Source organism: Haliotis rubra, unplaced genomic scaffold (assembly GCF_003918875.1).
Source record: "Haliotis rubra isolate DU_JTF1 unplaced genomic scaffold, ASM391887v1 Scf324, whole genome shotgun sequence".
Taxonomy (NCBI): domain Eukaryota; kingdom Metazoa; phylum Mollusca; class Gastropoda; order Lepetellida; family Haliotidae; genus Haliotis; species Haliotis rubra.
Window position 1 is genome coordinate 882,723 of NW_025766996.1, and position 20,290 is coordinate 903,012.

The window sequence follows — 20,290 nt, forward strand, 5'->3', positions numbered from 1 at the left end:
CTCTCTGCTGCATACTATCTTTAATCTGTAAAAACATTATAATAATAATGTGTTCATTATACAGCAGGTATGCTCATAGCACTAACAACCAATAAGGCATTATCGAAGTCCATTGATATAGAACTGTTTGTAGAGAAAGGTTGTGAGATGAAGCTTAAGGTTTTCAAAGGCTGACACATGTCATCGTATCCCAACTGCGTAGATCGATGCACATGCCGTCGATCACTGTATTGTCTGTTCCAAAAGCAAACAAACATAATGACATGGTACAAAGAAAACAGCGGCCGCGATACTGGACCACATTCCGTCCAGTGTTGTGTGGTTCTTATCTTATCGGCCGATCCTCAATGTCGGGAACAATGACGAGGACACGGATATTGCTACAGGTAAACGTGGAATATAATTCACTTGATTGGCGAAAGGTGGAATCATTAGTTACACGCCTAACTGCCAGTCAGTGTGGATGAATCAGTACTTCATTCCATCTGAATCCTTATTTCATCCGGCCATTCCATACTCCCTGGCAAATAGCTGTACAACGTAGTAATTACCCTTTCGTTGGTTTTTGTTTGTTTGTTTTTTTGTTTTGGGGGTTATTTTTTTGTTTTTCGGGGGGTTTTCATTGTGTGTGTTGGAGGGGGGGAGGGTGTGTGTGCTTTATTTGAGGTTTCTTGGACAGGTTTCTTGCCTTCCTCTTCTATTCGTGACGCGGCATGGGACTCCATGAGTGTTGTCGCAGACATTGTCGATGGATTATTCAAAGGGATATAACTCTTGTAGGTGAAACATTGCACATTCTACAAATAATGACGAAAAGAACTCTTCGTGATGAAAGTCGAATTCACCAAATGTCAAAGGTCTGAAACTGTCAAGGTCATCCAAACTAACCGTTGTAACGGGGTAAACGGAGACTATAGAATCTGAATTGACTATTAACCAATCAAAGATCTTCTAATTTAACTGACCCGTGAAGATCCGGGGTAGAATAGGTCTTCAGCAACCCATTCTTGTCATAAAAGGCGACTATGCTTGTCGTAAAGGCGACTAACGGGATCGGGTGGTCAGGCTCGCTGACTTGGTTGACACATGTCATCGGTTGCCAATTGCGCAGATCGATGCTCATGCTGTTGATCACTGGATTGTCTGGACCAGACTCGATTATTTACAGACCGCCGCCATATAGCTGGAATATTGCTGAGTGCGGCGTAAAACTAAACTCACTCACTCACTCACTCTAATTTAACTAGAGTAAGGGTGATAACTATCTATGTTTTCGACCACATAATTTATCGTGTCCTGTTGCACCCAAGCGGCCGTGTCATCGTATTCCAATTGCATAGATCGATGCTCAATCAATAGTCATGCTTTGAATGTTTTGCGTAGATCGATGCTCAAACAATAGTCATGCTTTGAATGTTTTAATTTCGCTTCAAACAACCATGCTCCATAGTAGTCATCGCCTCATGCTCATCAATCAATCAATCATGCCGGATGGTACTCATCTAGCCTCAACCTAGCATGCGGAATATGTACTCATCACGAATTTAACCGTCATGCTTTTGAGTGTTTCATTTCACCTTAGACCACCATGTTTGAAAGTATTAATCTCTCCTAAAACCGCCATGCTTGACTACCCGTGAAGGTCCGGGTTAGAATATTGATCTTCAGTAACCCATGCTTGTCGTAAGAGGCGACTAACGGGATCGGGTGGTCAGCTCCCTGACTTGGTTGACACATGTCATCGGTTCCCATCAGATCGATGCCGGATGTCGATCACTGGATCATCTGGTCAGACTCGATTATTTACTGACCGCCGCCATATACTTGGAATATTGCTGAGTGCGGCGTAAATCTAAACTCACTCACTCAATCCAGCATGCTTGATGCTATTCATCTCTCCTCAATCCACCATTCTTGATAGCATTCATCTCTCCTCAATCCACCATTCTTGATAGCATTCATCTCGCCCCAATCCACCATTCTTGATAGCATTCATCTCGCCCCAATCCACCATGCTTGATAGCATTCATCTCGCCTCAATCCACCATTCTTGATAGCATTCATCTCGCCTCAATCCACCATGCTTGATAGCATTCATCTCGCCCAATCCACCATGCTTGATAGCATTCATCTCGCCTCAATCCACCATTCTTGATAGCATTCATCTCGCCTCAATCCACCATTCTTGATAGCATTCATCTCTCCCCAATCCACCATGCTTGATAGCTCTGATAGCATTTCATCTCGCCCCAATCCACCATTCTTGATAGCATTCATCTCGCCTCAATCCACCATTCTTGATAGCATTCATCTCTCGCCTCAATCCACCACCATTCTTGATAGCATTCATCTCGCCTCAATCCACCATTCTTGATAGCATTCATCTCGCCTCAATCCACCATTCTTGATAGCATTCATTCATCTCTATAGCTTTCATCTCGCCTCAATCCACCATTCTTGCATTCATAGCATTCATCTCTCCCTCAATCCACCATTCTTGATAGCATTCATCTCGCCCCAATCCACCATTCTTGATAGCATTCATCTTGCCTCAATCCACCATTCTTGATAGCATTCATCTCGCCTCAATCCACCATTCTTGATAGCATTCATCTCGCCCCAATCCACCATTCTTGATAGCATTCATCTCGCCCCAATCCACCATTCTTGATAGCATTCATCTCGCCCCAATCCACCATTCTTGATAGCATTCATCTCTCCCTCAATCCACCATTCTTGATAGCATTCATCTCGCCCCAATCCACCATTCTTGATAGCATTCATCTCGCCTCAATCCACCATTCTTGATAGCATTCATCTCGCCTCAATCCACCATTCTTGATAGCATTCATCTCGCCCCAATCCACCATGTTTGATAGCATTCATCTCGCCCCAATCCACCATTCTTGATAGCATTCATCTCACCCCAATCCACCACTATTGATAGCATTCATCTCCCCCCAATCCACCATTCTTGATAGCATTCATCTCGCCTCAATCCACCATTCTTGATTGATAGCATTCATCTCGCCTCAATCCACCATTCTTGATAGCATTCATCTCGCCCAATCCACCATTCTTGATAGCATTCATCTCGCCTCAATCCACCATTCTTGATAGCATTCATCTCTCTCACCATTCTTGATAGCAATCCACCATTCTTGATAGCATTCATCTCTGCCCCAATCCACCATTCTTGATAGCATTCATCTCGCCTCAATCCACCATTCTTGATAGCATTCATCTCGCCCCAATCCACCATGCTTGATAGCATTCATCTCGCCCCAATCCACCATGCTTGATAGCATTCATCTCGCCCCAATCCACCATTCTTGATAGCATTCATCTCGCCCCAATCCACCATTATTGATAGCATTCATCTCCCCCCAATCCACCATTCTTGATAGCATTCATCTCGCCTCAATCCACCATTCTTGATAGCATTCATCTCGCCTCAATCCACCATGCTTGATAGCATTCATCTCGCCTCAATCCACCATTCTTGATAGCATTCATCTCAATCCACCATTCTTGATAGCATTCATCTCGCCCCAATCCACCATTCTTGATAGCATTCATCTCGCCCCAATCCACCATGCTTGATAGCATTCATCTCACCTCAATCCACCATGCTTGATAGCATTCATCTCGCCCCAATCCACCATTCTTGATAGCATTCATCTCGCCCCAATCCACCATTCTTGATAGCATTCATCTCACCCCAATCCACCATTCTTGATAGCATTCATCTCGCCCCAATCCACCATTCTTGATAGCATTCATCTCGCCTCAATCCACCATTCTTGATAGCATTCATCTCTCTCTCAATCCACCATTCTTGATAGCATTCATCTCGCCTCAATCCACCATTCTTGATAGCATTCATCTCGCCCCAATCCACCATTGCTTCATAGCATTCATCTCCCTCAATCCACCATGCTTGATAGCATTCATCTCGCCCAATCCAATCCACCATTCTTGATAGCATTCATCTCGCCCCAATCCACCATTCTTGATAGCATTCATCTCGCCCCAATCCACCATTCTTGATAGCATTCATCTCCCTCAATCCACCATTCTTGATAGCATTCATCTCGCCTCAATCCACCATTCTTGATAGCATTCATCTCGCCTCAATCCACCATTCTTGATAGCATTCATCTCGCCTCAATCCACCATTCTTGATAGCATTCATCTCCCCCCAATCCACCATTCTTGATAGCATTCATCTCGCCTCAATCCACCATTTCTTGCCATCAATCCACCATTCTTGATAGCATTCATCTCGCCCCAATCCACCATTTTGATAGCATTCATCTCGCCCTCAATCCACCATTCTTGATAGCATTCATCTCATCTCCCCAATCCACCATTATTGATAGCATTCATCTCCCCTCAATCCACCATTCTTGATAGCATTCATCTCGCCTCAATCCACCATTCTTGATAGCATTCATCTCGCCCCAATCCACCATGCTTGATAGCATTCATCTCGCCTCAATCCACCATTCTTGATAGCATTCATCTCAATCCACCATTCTTGATAGCATTCATCTCGCCCCAATCCACCATTCTTGATAGCATTCATCTCGCCCCAATCCACCATGCTTGATAGCATTCATCTCACTTCAATCCACCATGCTTGATAGCATTCATCTCGCCCCAATACACCATTCTTGATAGCATTCATCTCACCCCAATCCACCATGCTTGATAGCATTCATCTCACCTCAATCCACCATTCTTGATAGCATTCATCTCGCCCCAATCCACCATTCTTGATAGCATTCATCTCGCCCCAATCCACCATTCTTGATAGCATTCATCTCGCCCCAATCCACCATTCTTGATAGCATTCATCTCGCCCCAATCCACCATTCTTGATAGCATTCATCTCGCCTCAATCCACCATTCTTGATAGCATTCATCTCGCCTCAATCCACCATTCTTGATAGTATTCATCTCGCCTCAATCCACCATTCTTGTCAGCATTCATCTCTCCCCAATCCACCATGCTTCATAGCATTCATCTTGCCTCAATCCACAATGCTTGATAGCATTCATCTCTCGCCCCAATCCACAAATCCACCAGTATTGATAGCATTCATCTCACCCCAATCCACCACTATTGATAGCATTCATCTCCCCCAATCCACAATTATTGATAGCATTCATCGCGCCCCAATCCACCATTCTTGATAGCATTCATCTCGCCTCAATCCACAATTATTGATAGCATTCATCTCGCCCCAATCCACCATGCTTCATAGCATTCATCTCGCCTCAATCCACCATTCTTGATAGCATTCATCTCGCCCCAATCCACCATTCTTGATAGCATTCATCTTGCCTCAATCCACCATTCTTGATAGCATTCATCTCGCCTCAATCCACCATGCTTGATAGCATTCATCTCGCCTCAATCCACCATCCTTGATAGCATTCATCTCCCCAATCCACAATTATTGATAGCATTCATCTCACCCCAATCCACCATGCTTGATAGCATTCATCTCCCCAATCCACCATTCTTGATAGCATTCATCTCGCCCCAATCCACCACTATTGATAGCATTCATCTCCCCCCAATCCACCATTCTTGATAGCATTCATCTCTCGCCTCAATCCACCATTCTTGATAGCATTCATTCATCTCCCCCAATCCACCATTCTTGATAGCATTCATCTCGCCCCAATCCACCATGCTTGATAGCATTCATCTCGCCTCAATCCACCATTCTTGATAGCATTCATCTCGCCCCAATCCACCATTCTTGATAGCATTCATCTGCCTCAATCCACCATTCTTGATATAGCATTCATCTCGCCCCAATCCACCATGCTTTGATAGCATTCATCTCGCCCCAATCCACCATTCTTGATAGCATTCATCTCGCCCCCATTCTTGATAGCATTCATCTCATCTCAATCCAATCCACCATTCTTGATAGCATTCATCTCGCCTCAATCCACCATTCTTGATAGCATTCATCTCGCCTCAATCCACCATTCTTGATAGCATTCATCTCGCCCCTCAATCCACCATGCTTGATAGCATTCATCTCTGCCTCAATCCACCATTCTTGATAGCATTCATCTCGCCCCAATCCACCATTCTTGATAGCATTCATCTCGCCCCAATCCACCATGCTTGATAGCATTCATCTCCCTTCAATCCACCATGCTTGATAGCATTCATCTCGCCCCAATCCACCATTCTTGATAGCATTCATCTCCCCCAATCCACCATTCTTGATAGCATTCATCTCGCCCCAATCCACCATTCTTGATAGCATTCATCTCGCCTCAATCCACCATTCTTGATAGCATTCATCTCGCCCCAATCCACCATTATTGATAGCATTCATCTCCCCAATCCACCATTCTTGATAGCATTCATCTCGCCCCAATCCACCATTCTTGATAGCATTCATCTCGCCTCAATCCACCATTCTTGATAGCATTCATCTCGCCCCAATCCACCATGCTTGATAGCATTCATCTCACTTCAATCCACCATGCTTGATAGCATTCATCTCGCCCCAATCCACCATTCTTGATAGCATTCATCTCGCCTCAATCCACCCTTGATAGCAATCCAATCCACCATGCTTGATAGCATTCATCTCACTTCAATCCACCATGCTTGATAGCATTCATCTCACCCCAATCCACCATTCTTGATAGCATTCATCTCGCCCCAATCCACCATTCTTGATAGCATTCATCTCGCCCCAATCCACCATTCTTGATAGCATTCATCTCGCCTCAATCCACCATTCTTGATAGCATTCATCTTGCCTCAATCCACCATTCTTGATAGCATTCATCTCGCCTCAATCCACCATTCTTGATAGTATTCATCTCGCCTCAATCCACCATTCTTGTCAGCATTCATCTCTCCCCAATCCACCATGCTTCATAGCATTCATCTTGCCTCAATCCACAATGCTTGATAGCATTCATCTCGCCCCAATCCACAAGTATTGATAGCATTCATCTCACCCCAATCCACCACTATTGATAGCATTCATCTCCCCCAATCCACAATTATTGATAGCATTCATCGCGCCCCAATCCACCATGCTTGATAGCATTCATCTCGCCTCAATCCACAATTATTGATAGCATTCATCTCGCCCCAATCCACCATGCTTGATAGCATTCATCTCTGCCTCAATCCACCATTCTTGATAGCATTCATCTCGCCCCAATCCACCATTCTTGATAGCATTCATCTCGCCTCAATCCACCATTCTTGATAGCATTCATCTCGCCCCAATCCACCATGCTTGATAGCATTCATCTCTCGCCTCAATCCACCATTCTTGATAGCATTCATCTCGCCCAATCCACCATTCTTGATAGCATTCATCTCGCCCCAATCCACCATTCATAGCATTCATCCCCCAATCCACCATTCTTCATAGCATTCATCTCGCCCCAATCCACCATTCTTGATAGCATTCATCTCTGCCTCAATCCACCATTCTTGATAGCATTCATAGCATTCATCTCGCCCCAATCCACCATTCTTGATAGCATTCATCTCGCCCCAATCCACCATTCTTGATAGCATTTGATAGCATTCATCTCGCCCCAATCCACCATTCTTGATAGCATTCATCTCGCCCCAATCCACAATTAATTGATAGCATTCATCTCGCCCCAATCCACCATTCTTGATAGCATTCATCTCGCCCCAATCCACCATGCTTATTGATAGCATTCATCTCGCCCCAATCCACCATGCTTGATAGCATTCATCTCGCCCCAATCCACCATTCTTGATAGCATTCATCTCGCCCCAATCCACCATTCTTCATAGCATTCATCTCAATCCACCATTCTTGATAGCATTCATCTCGCCTCAATCCACCATTCTTGATAGCATTCATCTCGCCCCAATCCACCATTCTTGATAGCATTCATCTCGCCTCAATCCACCATTCTTGATAGCATTCATCTCGCCCCAATCCACCATTCTTGATAGCATTCATCTCGCCTCAATCCACCATTCTTGATAGCATTCATCTCTCCCCCAATCCACCATGCTTGATAGCATTCATCTCTGCCTCAATCCACCATTCTTGATAGCATTCATCTCACCCCAATCCACCATTCTTGATAGCATTCATCTCGCCCCAATCCACCATTCTTGATAGCATTCATCTCGCCCCAATCCACCATTCTTGATAGCATTCATCTCGCCCCAATCCACCATTCTTGATAGCATTCATCTCGCCTCAATCCACCATGCTTGATAGCATTCATCTCGCCTCAATCCACCATTCTTGATCCAGCATTCATTCATCTCGCCCCAATCCACCATTCTTCATAGCATTCATCTCCCTCAATCCACCATGCTTGATAGCATTCATCTCGCCCCAATCCACCATGCTTGATAGCATTCATCTCTCCCCAATCCACCATGCTTGATATTCATCTCGCCCCAATCCACCATTTTGATAGCATCTCATCTCGCCTCAATCCACCATCCACCATCTTGATAGCATTCATCTCTGCCTCAATCCAATCCACAATCCATTCTTGATAGCATTCATCTCGCCCCAATCCACCATTCTTTGATAGCATTCATCTCGCCCCAATCCACCATTCTTGATAGCATTCATCATCTCCCTCAATCCACCATTCTTGATAGCATTCATCTCTGCCTCAATCCACCATTCTTGATAGCATTCATCTCGCCTCAATCCACCATTCTTGATAGCATTCATCTCATCAATCCACCATTCTTGATAGCATTCATCTCTCCCAATCCACCATTCTTGATAGCATTCATCTCGCCCCAATCCACCATTCTTTGATAGCATTCATCTCGCCCCAATCCACCATGCTTGATAGCATTCATCTCACTTCAATCCACCATCCTTGATAGCATTCATCTCGCCCCAATCCACCATTCTTGATAGCATTCATCTCGCCCCAATCCACCATGCTTGATAGCATTCATCTCGCTTCAATCCACCATTCTTGATAGCATTCATCTCGCCCCAATCCACCATTCTTGATAGCATTCATCTCGCCCCAATCCACCATGCTTGATAGCATTCATCTCACCCCAATCCACCATTCTCTTGATTGATAGCATTCATCTCGCCCCAATCCACCATTCTTGATAGCATTCATCTTGCCTCAATCCACCATTCTTGATAATCCACCATTCTTGATAGCATTCATCTCGCCTCAATCCACCATTCTTGATAGCATTCATCTCGCCCCAATCCACCATTCTTCATAGCATTCATCTTCTCCCTCAATCCACCATGCTTGATAGCATTCATCTCGCCCCAATCCACCATGCTTGATAGCATTGATAGCATTCATCTTCATCTCCCCCAATCCACCACTATTGATAGCATTCATCTCCCCCAATCCACCATTCTTGATAGCATTCATCTCGCCCCAATCCACCATTCTTGATAGCATTCATCTCGCCTCAATCCACCATGCTTGATAGCATTCATCTCGCCCCAATCCACCATGCTTGATAGCATTCATCTTGCCTCAATCCACCATTCTTGATAGCATTCATCTCGCCCCAATCCACCATTCTTGATAGCATTCATCTTGCCTCAATCCACCATTCTTGATAGCATTCATCTCGCCTCAATCCACCATGCTTGATTCGCCCTCAATCCATTCATCTCGCTCCCAATCCACCATTTGATCTCTCCCCCAATCCACCATTCTTGATAGCATTCATCTCACCCCAATCCACCATTATTGATAGCATTCATCTCACCCCAATCCACCATTCTTGATAGCATTCATCTCGCCCCAATCCACCATTCTTGATAGCATTCATCTCGCCTCAATCCACCATTCTTGATAGCATTCATCTCGCCCCAATCCACCATTCTTGATAGCATTCATCTCGCCCCAATCCACCATGCTTGATAGCATTCATCTCGCCCCAATCCACATAGTTCATCTCGATGCATTCAATCCACCATTCTTGATAGCATTCATCTCGCCCCAATCCACCATTCTTGATAGCATTCATCTTGCCTCAATCCACCATTCTTGATAGTATTCATCTCGCCTCAATCCACCATTCTTGTCAGCATTCATCTCTCCCCAATCCACCATGCTTCATAGCATTCATCTTGCCTCAATCCACAATGCTTGATAGCATTCATCTCGCCCCAATCCACAAGTATTGATAGCATTCATCTAACCCCAATCCACCACTATTGATAGCATTCATCTCCCCCAATCCACAATTATTGATAGCATTCATCGCGCCCCAATCCACCATGCTTGATAGCATTCATCTCGCCTCAATCCACAATTATTGATAGCATTCATCGTCCCCAATCCACCATGCTTGATAGCATTCATCTCGCCCCAATCCACCATTCTTGATAGCATTCATCTCGCCCCAATCCACCATGCTTGATAGCATTCATCTCGCCCCAATCCACCATGCTTGATAGCATTCATTTCGCCCCAATCCACCATTACACGATAGCATTCATCTCGCCTCAATCTACATGCTTATAGTCATCCTATGAGATGGAATCGTGGAGTCTTAAATCTGGAGTCGTGAACAGTCCGGTCGTTGCTGACACTGCAATCCGTTCTGCAGATGCAACCCGGAACCTGATCTGTGGTCACCATAGCCGTACCTGGTATCACTAAAACTGGCAAGGGCCCAAAAACTGCGCTAGTCCCTCTCACTTCAAGCACACATTAGGGGCAGTGGGGTAGCCTAGTGGTAAAAACGTTCGCTCGTCACGCCGAAGACCCTGGTTCAATTCCCCACATGGCTACAATGTATGAACCCCATTTCTGGTGTCTCCCGCCGTGATGTTGATGGAATATTGTTAAAAGCGGCGTAACATCAAACTCACTCAAGCATACATGCCATTATATATTTCACTCACTCACTCACTTTGGTAGGTGGCCTGTGCTGCGGTGCTGTTCTCCCACGGGCTGTCTTCATCAACAACATTAAGGAAGCGACAAAGTGAGTGTAATGAATTACTACCAATAAAAGAAAATGAAAACATTTCTAGTTTATTCCTAATTTCCCTTTTGATAAAGATTACAAAATCTTAGGGAGTGAAATATATGAGAATATCTAATTTGTTTTGAAGAAATGCATTTTTCAGAAAGCTTCAAAAATGAAATGATGATAGTTTGTTTGGTAACACAGCCACTCACGCATGCATGGATAGGTTAAGACTGACTGACTGACTGAGTTTAGTTTTACGCCGCTTTTAGCAATATTCCAGCAATATCACGGCGGGGGACACCAGCAATGGGCTTAACACATTGTGCCCATGTGGGGATTCGAACCCGGGTCTTCGGCGTGACGAGCCAACGCTTTAACCACTAGGCTACCCCACCGCCCCGGATTGGTTAAGAAGAAAGGTTGTGCTGAATGTATTCGATTGTTTCAGTTTCAGCAAATGAAATCTGTAAATGACCTGCTTTCCCTTCCACACTAAGCTAACATACGCCGTGAACTAACCACCAATACTGCTATAAGCAAGGTTGAATCAAACTCACTAGTAATTAACTGGAATTGGAATTGGTCTAAACTCTCTAGTAATTAACGGGAATTGGAATTGGTCTAAACTCTCTAGTAATAACTGGAATTGGAATTGGTCTAAACTCTCTAGTAATTAACGGGAATTGGAATTGGTCTAAACTCTCTAGTAATAACTGGAATTGGAATTGGTCTAAACTCTAGTAATTAACGGGAATTGGAATTGGTCTAAACTCTCTAGTAATAACTGGAATTGGAATTGGTCTAAACTCTCTAGTAATTAACGGAATGGAATTGGTCTAAACTCTCTAGTAATAACTGGAATTGGAATTGGTCTAAACTCTCTAGTAATTAACGGGAATTGGAATTGGTCTAAACTCTCTAGTAATAACTGGAATTGGAATTGGTCTAAACTCTCTAGTAATTAACGGGAATTGGAATTGGTCTAAACTCTCTAGTAATTAACTGGAATTGGAATTGGTCTAAACTCTCTAGTAATTAACGGAATTGGAATTGGTCTAAACTCTCTAGTAATAACTGGAATTGGAATTGGTCTAAACTCTCTAGTAATTAACGGGAATTGGAATTGGTCTAAACTCTCTAGTAATTAACGGGAATTGGAATTGGTCTAAACTCTCTAGTAATTAACGGGAATTGGAATTGGTCTAAACTCTCTAGTAATTAACGGGAATTGGAATTGGTCTAAACTCTCTAGTAATTAACGGGAATTGGAATTGGTCTAAACTCTCTAGTAATTAACGGGAATTGGAATTGGTCTAAACTCTCTAGTAATAACTGGAATTGGAATTGGTCTAAACTCTCTAGTAATTAACGGGAATTGGAATTGGTCTAAACTCTCTAGTAATTAACGGGAATTGGAATTGGTCTAAACTCTCTAGTAATTAACGGGAATTGGAATTGGTCTAAACTCTCTAGTAATTAACGGGAATTGGAATTGGTCTAAACTCTCTAGTAATTAACGGGAATTGGAATTGGTCTAAACTCTCTAGTAATTAACGGGAATTGGAATTGGTCTCAACTCTCTAGTAATTAACGGGAATTGGAATTGGTCTAAACTCTCTAGTAATAACGGGAATTGGAATTGGTCTAAACTCTCTAGTAATTAACGGGAATTGGAATTGGTCTAAACTCTAGTAATTAACTGGGAATTGGTCTAAACTCTCTAGTAATTAACGGGAATTGGAATTGGTCTAAACTCTCTAGTAATAACTGGAATTGGAATTGGTCTAAACTCTCTAGTAATTAACGGGAATTGGAATTGGTCTAAACTCTCTAGTAATAACTGGAATTGAATTGGTCTAAACTCTCTAGTAATTAACGGAATTGGAATTGGTCTAAACTCTCTAGTAATTAACGGGAATTGGAATTGGTCTAAACTCTCTAGTAATTAACGGGAATTGGAATTGGTCTAAACTCTCTAGTAATTAACGGGAATTGGAATTGGTCTAAACTCTCTAGTAATTAACGGGAATTGGAATTGGTCTAAACTCTCTAGTAATTAACGGGAATTGGAATTGGTCTCAACTCTCTAGTAATTAACGGGAATTGGAATTGGTCTAAACTCTCTAGTAATTAACGGGAATTGGAATTGGTCTAAACTCTCTAGTAATAACTGGAATTGGAATTGGTCTCAACTCTCTAGTAATTAACGGAATTGGAATTGGTCTAAACTCTAGTAATAACTGAATTGGAATTGGTCTAAACTCTCTAGTAATTAACGGAATTGGAATTGGTCTAAACTCTCTAGTAATTAACTGAATTGGAATTGGTCTCAACTCTCTAGTAATTAACGGGGTTGGAATTGGTCTAAACTCTCTAGTAATAACTGGAATTGGAATTGGTCTAAACTCTCTAGTAATTAACGGGAATTGGAATTGGTCTAAACTCTCTAGTAATAACTGGAATTGGAATTGGTCTAAACTCTCTAGTAATAACTGGAATTGGAATTGGTCTAAACTCTAGTAAATTAACGGAATTGGAATTGGTCTAAACTCTCTAGTAATAACTGGAATTGGAATTGGTCTAAACTCTCTAGTAATTAACGGAATTGAATTGGTCTAAACTCTCTAGTAATTAACGGAATTGGAATTGGTCTAAACTCTCTAGTAATTAACTGGAATTGGAATTGGTCTAAACTCTCTAGTAATTAACTGGAATTGAATTGGTCTAAACTCTCTAGTAATTAACTGGGTTGGAATTGGTCTAAACTCTCTAGTAATAACTGGAATTGGAATTGGTCTAAACTCTCTAGTAATAACTGGAATTGAATTGGTCTAAACTCTAGTAATTAACTGGAATTGGAATTGGTCTAAACTCTCTAGTAATTAACTGGAATTGGAATTGGTCTAAACTCTCTAGTAATTAACGGAATTGAATTGGTCTAAACTCTCTAGTAATTAACGGAATTGGAATTGGTCTAAACTCTCTAGTAATTAACGGGAATTGGAATTGGTCTAAACTCTCTAGTAATAACGGGAATTGGAATTGGTCTAAACTCTCTAGTAATTAACGGGAATTGGAATTGGTCTCAACTCTCTAGTAATTAACGGGAATTGGAATTGGTCTAAACTCTCTAGTAATTAACGGGAATTGGAATTGGTCTAAACTCTCTAGTAATTAACGGGAATTGGAATTGGTCTCAACTCTCTAGTAATTAACGGGAATTGGAATTGGTCTAAACTCTCTAGTAATTAACGGGAATTGAATTGGTCTAAACTCTCTAGTAATTAACTGGAATTGGAATTGGTCTCAAACTCTCTAGTAATTAACGGGAATTGGAATTGGTCTAAACTCTCTAGTAATTAACGGGAATTGGAATTGGTCTAAACTCTCTAGTAATTAACGGGAATTGGAATTGGTCTAAACTCTCTAGTAATTAACGGGAATTGGAATTGGTCTAAACTCTAGTAATTAACTGGAATTGGAATTGGTCTAAACTCTCTAGTAATTAACGGAATTGGAATTGGTCTAAACTCTCTAGTAATTACTGGAATTGGAATTGGTCTAAACTCTAGTAATTAACTGGGAATTGGAATTGGTCTAAACTCTCTAGTAATTAACGGAATTGAATTGGTCTAAACTCTCTAGTAATTAACGGAATTGGAATTGGTCTAAACTCTCTAGTAATTAACTGGAATTGGAATTGGTCTAAACTCTCTAGTTAACTGGAATTGAATTGGTCTAAACTCTCTAGTAATTAACTGGAATTGAATTGGTCTAAACTCTCTAGTAATTAACGGGGTGGAATTGGTCTAAACTCTCTAGTAATAACGGAATTGGAATTGGTCTAAACTCTAGTAATTAACGGGGTGGAATTGGTCTAAACTCTCTAGTAATTAACGGAATTGGAATTGGTCTAAACTCTCTAGTAATTAACGGGGATTGGAATTGGTCTAAACTCTCTAGTAATTAACGGGAATTGGAATTGGTCTAAACTCTCTAGTAATTAACGGGAATTGGAATTGGTCTAAACTCTCTAGTAATTAACGGGAATTGGAATTGGTCTAAACTCTCTAGTAATAACGGGAATTGGAATTGGTCTAAACTCTCTAGTAATTAACGGGGATTGGAATTGGTCTAAACTCTCTAGTAATTAACGGGAATTGAATTGGTCTAAACTCTCTAGTAATTAACTGGGTTGGAATTGGTCTAAACTCTCTAGTAATTAACGGAATGGAATTGGTCTAAACTCTCTAGTAATTAACTGAATGGAATTGGTCTAAACTCTCTAGTAATTAACGGAATTGGAATTGGTCTAAACTCTCTAGTAATTAACTGGGTTGGAATCTGGTCTAAACTCTCTAGTAATTAACGGAATTGGAATTGGTCTAAACTCTCTAGTAATTAACGGAATTGGAATTGGTCTAAACTCTCTAGTAATTAACGGGAATTGGAATTGGTCTAAACTCTCTAGTAATTAACGGGATTGAATTGGTCTAAACTCTAGTAATTAACGGAATTGGATTGGTCTAAACTCTCTAGTAATTAACTGGAATTGGAATTGGTCTAAACTCTCTAGTAATTAACGGAATTGGAATTGGTCTAAACTCTCTAGTAATTAACTGGAATTGGAATTGGTCTAAACTCTCTAGTAATTAACGGAATTGGAATTGGTCTAAACTCTCTAGTAATTAACGTCTAAATTGGTAATTGGTCTAAACTCTCTAGTAATTAACTGGAATTGGAATTGGTCTAAACTCTAGTAATTAACGGGAATTGGGTGGTCTAAACTCTCTAGTAATTAACGAATTGGGAATTGGTCTAAACTCTCTAGTAATTAACGGAATTGAATTGGTCTAAACTCTAGTAATTAATCTGGTGGAATTGGTCTCCAACTCTAGTAATTAACGTAATTGGTCTAAACTCTCTAGTAATTAACGGGTTGGTCTCTAAACTCTCTAGTAATTAACGGGAATTGGAATTGGTCTAAACTCTCTAGTAATTAACGGGAATTGGAATTGGTCTAAACTCTCTAGTAATTAACAGGAATGGAATTGGTCTAAACTCTCTAGTAATAACGGAATTGGAATTGGTCTAAACTCTCTAGTAATTAACGGGGTGGAATTGGTCTAAACTCTCTAGTAATTAACAGGAATGGAATTGGTCTAAACTCTCTAGTAATTAACTGGGAATGGAATTGGTCTAAACTCTCTAGTAATTAACTGGGTGGAATTGGTCTAAACTCTCTAGTAATTAACGGGGTTGGAATTGGTCTAAACTCTCTAGTAATTAACGGAATTGGAATTGGTCTAAACTCTCTAGTAATTAACTGGAATTGGAATTGGTCTAAACTCTCTAGTAATTAACAGGGAATTGGAATTGGTCTAAACTCTCTAGTAATTAACGGGGTGGAATTGGTCTAAACTCTCTAGTAATTAACGGGGTGGAATTGGTCTAAACTCTCTAGTAATTAACTGGAATTGGAATTGGTCTAAACTCTCTAGTAATTAACGGGGTGGAATTGGTCTAAACTCTCTAGTAATTAACGGGATTGAATTGGTCTAAACTCTCTAGTAATTAACGGGGTTGGAATTGGTCTAAACTCTCTAAATGGAATGGTCTAAACTCTCTAGTAATTAACGGAATTGGAATTGGTCTAAACTCTCTAGTAATTAACTGGGTGGAATTGGTCTAAACTCTCTAGTAATTAACGGAATTGGAATTGGTCTAAACTCTCTAGTAATTAACTGGAAACTCTCTAGTAATTAACAGGGTTGGAATTGGTCTAAACTCTCTAGTAATTAACTGGAATTGAATTGGTCTAAACTCTCTAGTAATTAACGGGAATTGGAATTGGTCTAAACTCTCTAGTAATTAACTGAATTGGAATTGGTCTAAACTCTCTAGTAATTAACGGGGTTGGAATTGGTCTAAACTCTCTAGTAATTAACGGGAATTGGAATTGGTCTAAACTCTAGTAATTAACGGGAATTGGAATTGGTCTAAACTCTCTAGTAATAACTGAATTGAATTGGTCTAAACTCTCTAGTAATTAACGGGGTGGAATTGGTCTAAACTCTCTAGTAATTAACGGGGTGGAATTGGTCTAAACTCTCTAGTAATTAACTGGAATTGGAATTGGTCTAAACTCTCTAGTAATTAACGGGGTGGAATTGGTCTAAACTCTCTAGTAATTAACTGGGTGGAATTGGTCTAAACTCTCTAGTAATTAACGGGGTGGGTGGGTCTAAACTCTCTAGTAATTAACTGGAATTGGAATTGGTCTAAACTCTCTAGTAATTAACGGGGTGGAATTGGTCTAAACTCTCTAGTAATTAACAATTGGAATTGGTCTAAACTCTCTAGTAATTAACGGAATTGGAATTGGTCTAAACTCTCTAGTAATTAACTGGAATGGAATTGGTCTAAACTCTCTAGTAATTAACGGGGTGGAATTGGTCTAAACTCTCTAGTAATTAACGGGGTGGAATTGGTCTAAACTCTCTAGTAATTAACGGGGTGGAATTGGTCTAAACTCTCTAGTAATTAACGGGGTGGAATTGGTCTAAACTCTCTAGTAATTAACAGGGTGGGAATTGGTCTAAACTCTCTAGTAATTAAACTCTCTAGTAATTAACAGAGGTGGAATTGGTCTAAACTCTCTAGTAATTAACGGGGTGGAATTGGTCTAAACTCTCTAGTAATTAACGGGGTTGGAATTGGTCTAAACTCTCTAGTAATTAACAGGAATTGGAATTGGTCTAAACTCTCTAGTAATTAACAGAATGGGAATTGGTCTAAACTCTCTAGTAATTAACGGGAATTGGAATTGGTCTAAACTCTCTAGTAATTAACTGGGGGTGGAATTGGTCTAAACTCTCTAGTAATTAACGGAATGGGAATTGGTCTAAACTCTCTAGTAATTAACGGGAATTGGGTTGGTCTAAACTCTCTAGTAATTAACAGTTGGTTAAACTCTCTAGTAATTAACAAACTCTCTAGTAATTAACGGAATTGGAATTGGTCTAAACTCTCTAGTAATTAACGGGGTGGAATTGGTCTAAACTCTCTAGTAATTAACGGAATTGGAATTGGTCTAAACTCTCTAGTAATTAACGGAATTGAATTGGTCTAAACTCTAGTAATTAAGGGGGTGAAATTGGTCTAAACTCTCTAGTAATTAACGGGTGGAATTGGTCTAAACTCTCTAGTAATTAACGGGAATTGAATTGGTCTAAACTCTCTAGTAATTAACAGGGTGGAATTGGTCTAAACTCTCTAGTAATAACTGAATTGGAATTGGTCTAAACTCTCTAGTAATTAACGGGGTGGAATTGGTCTAAACTCTCTAGTAATTAACAGGGGTGGAATTGGTCTAAACTCTCTAGTAATTAACGGAATTGGAATTAGTCTAAACTCTCTAGTAATTAACGGAATTGGATTGGTCTAAACTCTCTAGTAATTAACAGGAATGGAATTGGTCTAAACTCTCTAGTAATTAACAGGGGTGGAATTGGTCTAAACTCTCTAGTAATTAAGGGAATTGGAATTGGTCTAAACTCTCTAGTAATTAACGGGAATTGGAATTGGTCTAAACTCTCTAGTAATTAACGGGAATTGGAATTGGTCTAAACTCTCTAGTAATTAACGGGAATTGGAATTGGTCTAAACTCTCTAGTAATTAACGGGGATTGGAATTGGTCTAAACTCTCTAGTAATTAACGGGAATTGGAATTGGTCTAAACTCTCTAGTAATTAACGGGAATTGATCTTCAAGAATCTATGGGATCGGGTGGTTGGGCTCGCTGATTGCTGCATACCATCACATCCCTGAGGTCGGAGAGAGATTCTCATGATTTCGATCACAGGGTTATCTGGTCTCGATTCGTTACATGCCTCCACAATATGTTGGTTGGTTGGTTGGTTGGTTGGTTGGTTGTTTACACCGCACTCAACAATATCCCATTTATATAATCGAGTCTGGACCAGACAATCCAGGGATCAACATCATCAGCATCGATCAACACAATTGGGATACGATGATATGTGTCAACCAAGCCAGCGAGCCTGACCATCCGATCCCGTCTGTCGCCTCTTACGACAAGCAAGGGTTACTGAAGATTAATTCTAACCCGGATCTTCACAGGTTATATGTTTGGCATACTGTAGAGTGAATAGTTATTTTTTATTATTATTATTATTATTATTATTATTATTATTATTATAGGATATTTATATAGCGCACATATCCAGGCAACTAGTGCATGCTCAAGGCGCTGGTATTTTTCCCCTCTATCATTGGATGTCAATCTCAACGGCACATCGTATTATCAATCTCAACTCCCTGGGGAGTTCCTCAAGAAACAAACTCTGTGTATCAGGATTCCCAACGTCAAGAAGTGACCTACGATGCCTGCAATGTGACCATGTGTCTGACCCGGCTGATTGCGAAGTCTACAGCATATGTGGCCATGGCGAGGTACGTACCCAAACACCGTAACCGTAATCCAGATGACCTTGTTCTGAAATTACTAAAAGAAATGTATCTTAGCCGTTGCATTTGTGACGCTTTAAAACGACGATAACTGTATCAAAGTGAATGTCAGTACATGTTATGACACATACACATGGAGTGTCGCAAAAAGTAACGCAACACCTATGATTTTTAACCCTATATAGCTATTTATATTTAGGAGATAAACCTAGTGTGTTTGAAAATCAGATACATGCTTCACTGAATTGATGGCGACTAAATTTCAATTGGAACCGAACGCGTAGCGTGAGGTTTCAATTGATATATTAAGTCGTCATCAATTCAGTAAAGCATGTCTCTGATTTTCAAACACACTAGGGTTATCTCCATTCTACCATGAACCATTTAAAATCGAACTTCCTCGCTCTGCGGAAGACACTGCGTAGTCCGGCATGGGTCGAGAGGCGAATTGAACTCGTCTGTGAAGGGAACGGTAGGTGCCGTTCGTATTTTTTTAACATTACAACATAACAATATTCTGTCCAAAGAAATCAAACTACTGTTTATTCAATGCAATTATGTAATACCCGAGATCTTGGGTTTTCATCCCAACTCCACACGACTAAAACCAGCCTATTGTTTTGTGTGACGTGAAACTGTACCCCCCTGGCCACACTATAATGGAATCGTCTGACCTAATTATTTTCTTCGAAGTAGACAGTTACGCAACAGTTCGAAATGGCGGGCGAGCCAGTGTTTACATTTTGCGAAAGGTTGAAATTTGAAGTAACAGTGGGCAATACTTGACTGACTGTCGAATCTGAACCCTGCAGAATCGA

The 20,290-nt window shown here is 41.0% G+C and overlaps 1 protein-coding gene across 1 annotated transcript in view; it reads left to right on the forward strand.

Moving 5' to 3' along the window:
* The first annotated feature begins 341 nt into the window (after nt 1–341).
* The window catches only part of LOC124283911 (sperm receptor for egg jelly-like), a 31,292-nt gene continuing 11,343 nt past the window's right edge, over nt 342–20,290 (forward strand). Inside the window, exons 1-3 of the mRNA XM_046719945.1 lie at nt 342–386; nt 10,927–10,993; nt 19,360–19,457. Of these exons, the coding sequence (XP_046575901.1) occupies nt 348–386; nt 10,927–10,993; nt 19,360–19,457 (204 nt within the window). The 5' untranslated portion in view covers nt 342–347. The remainder of the gene's footprint in view (nt 387–10,926; nt 10,994–19,359; nt 19,458–20,290) is intronic.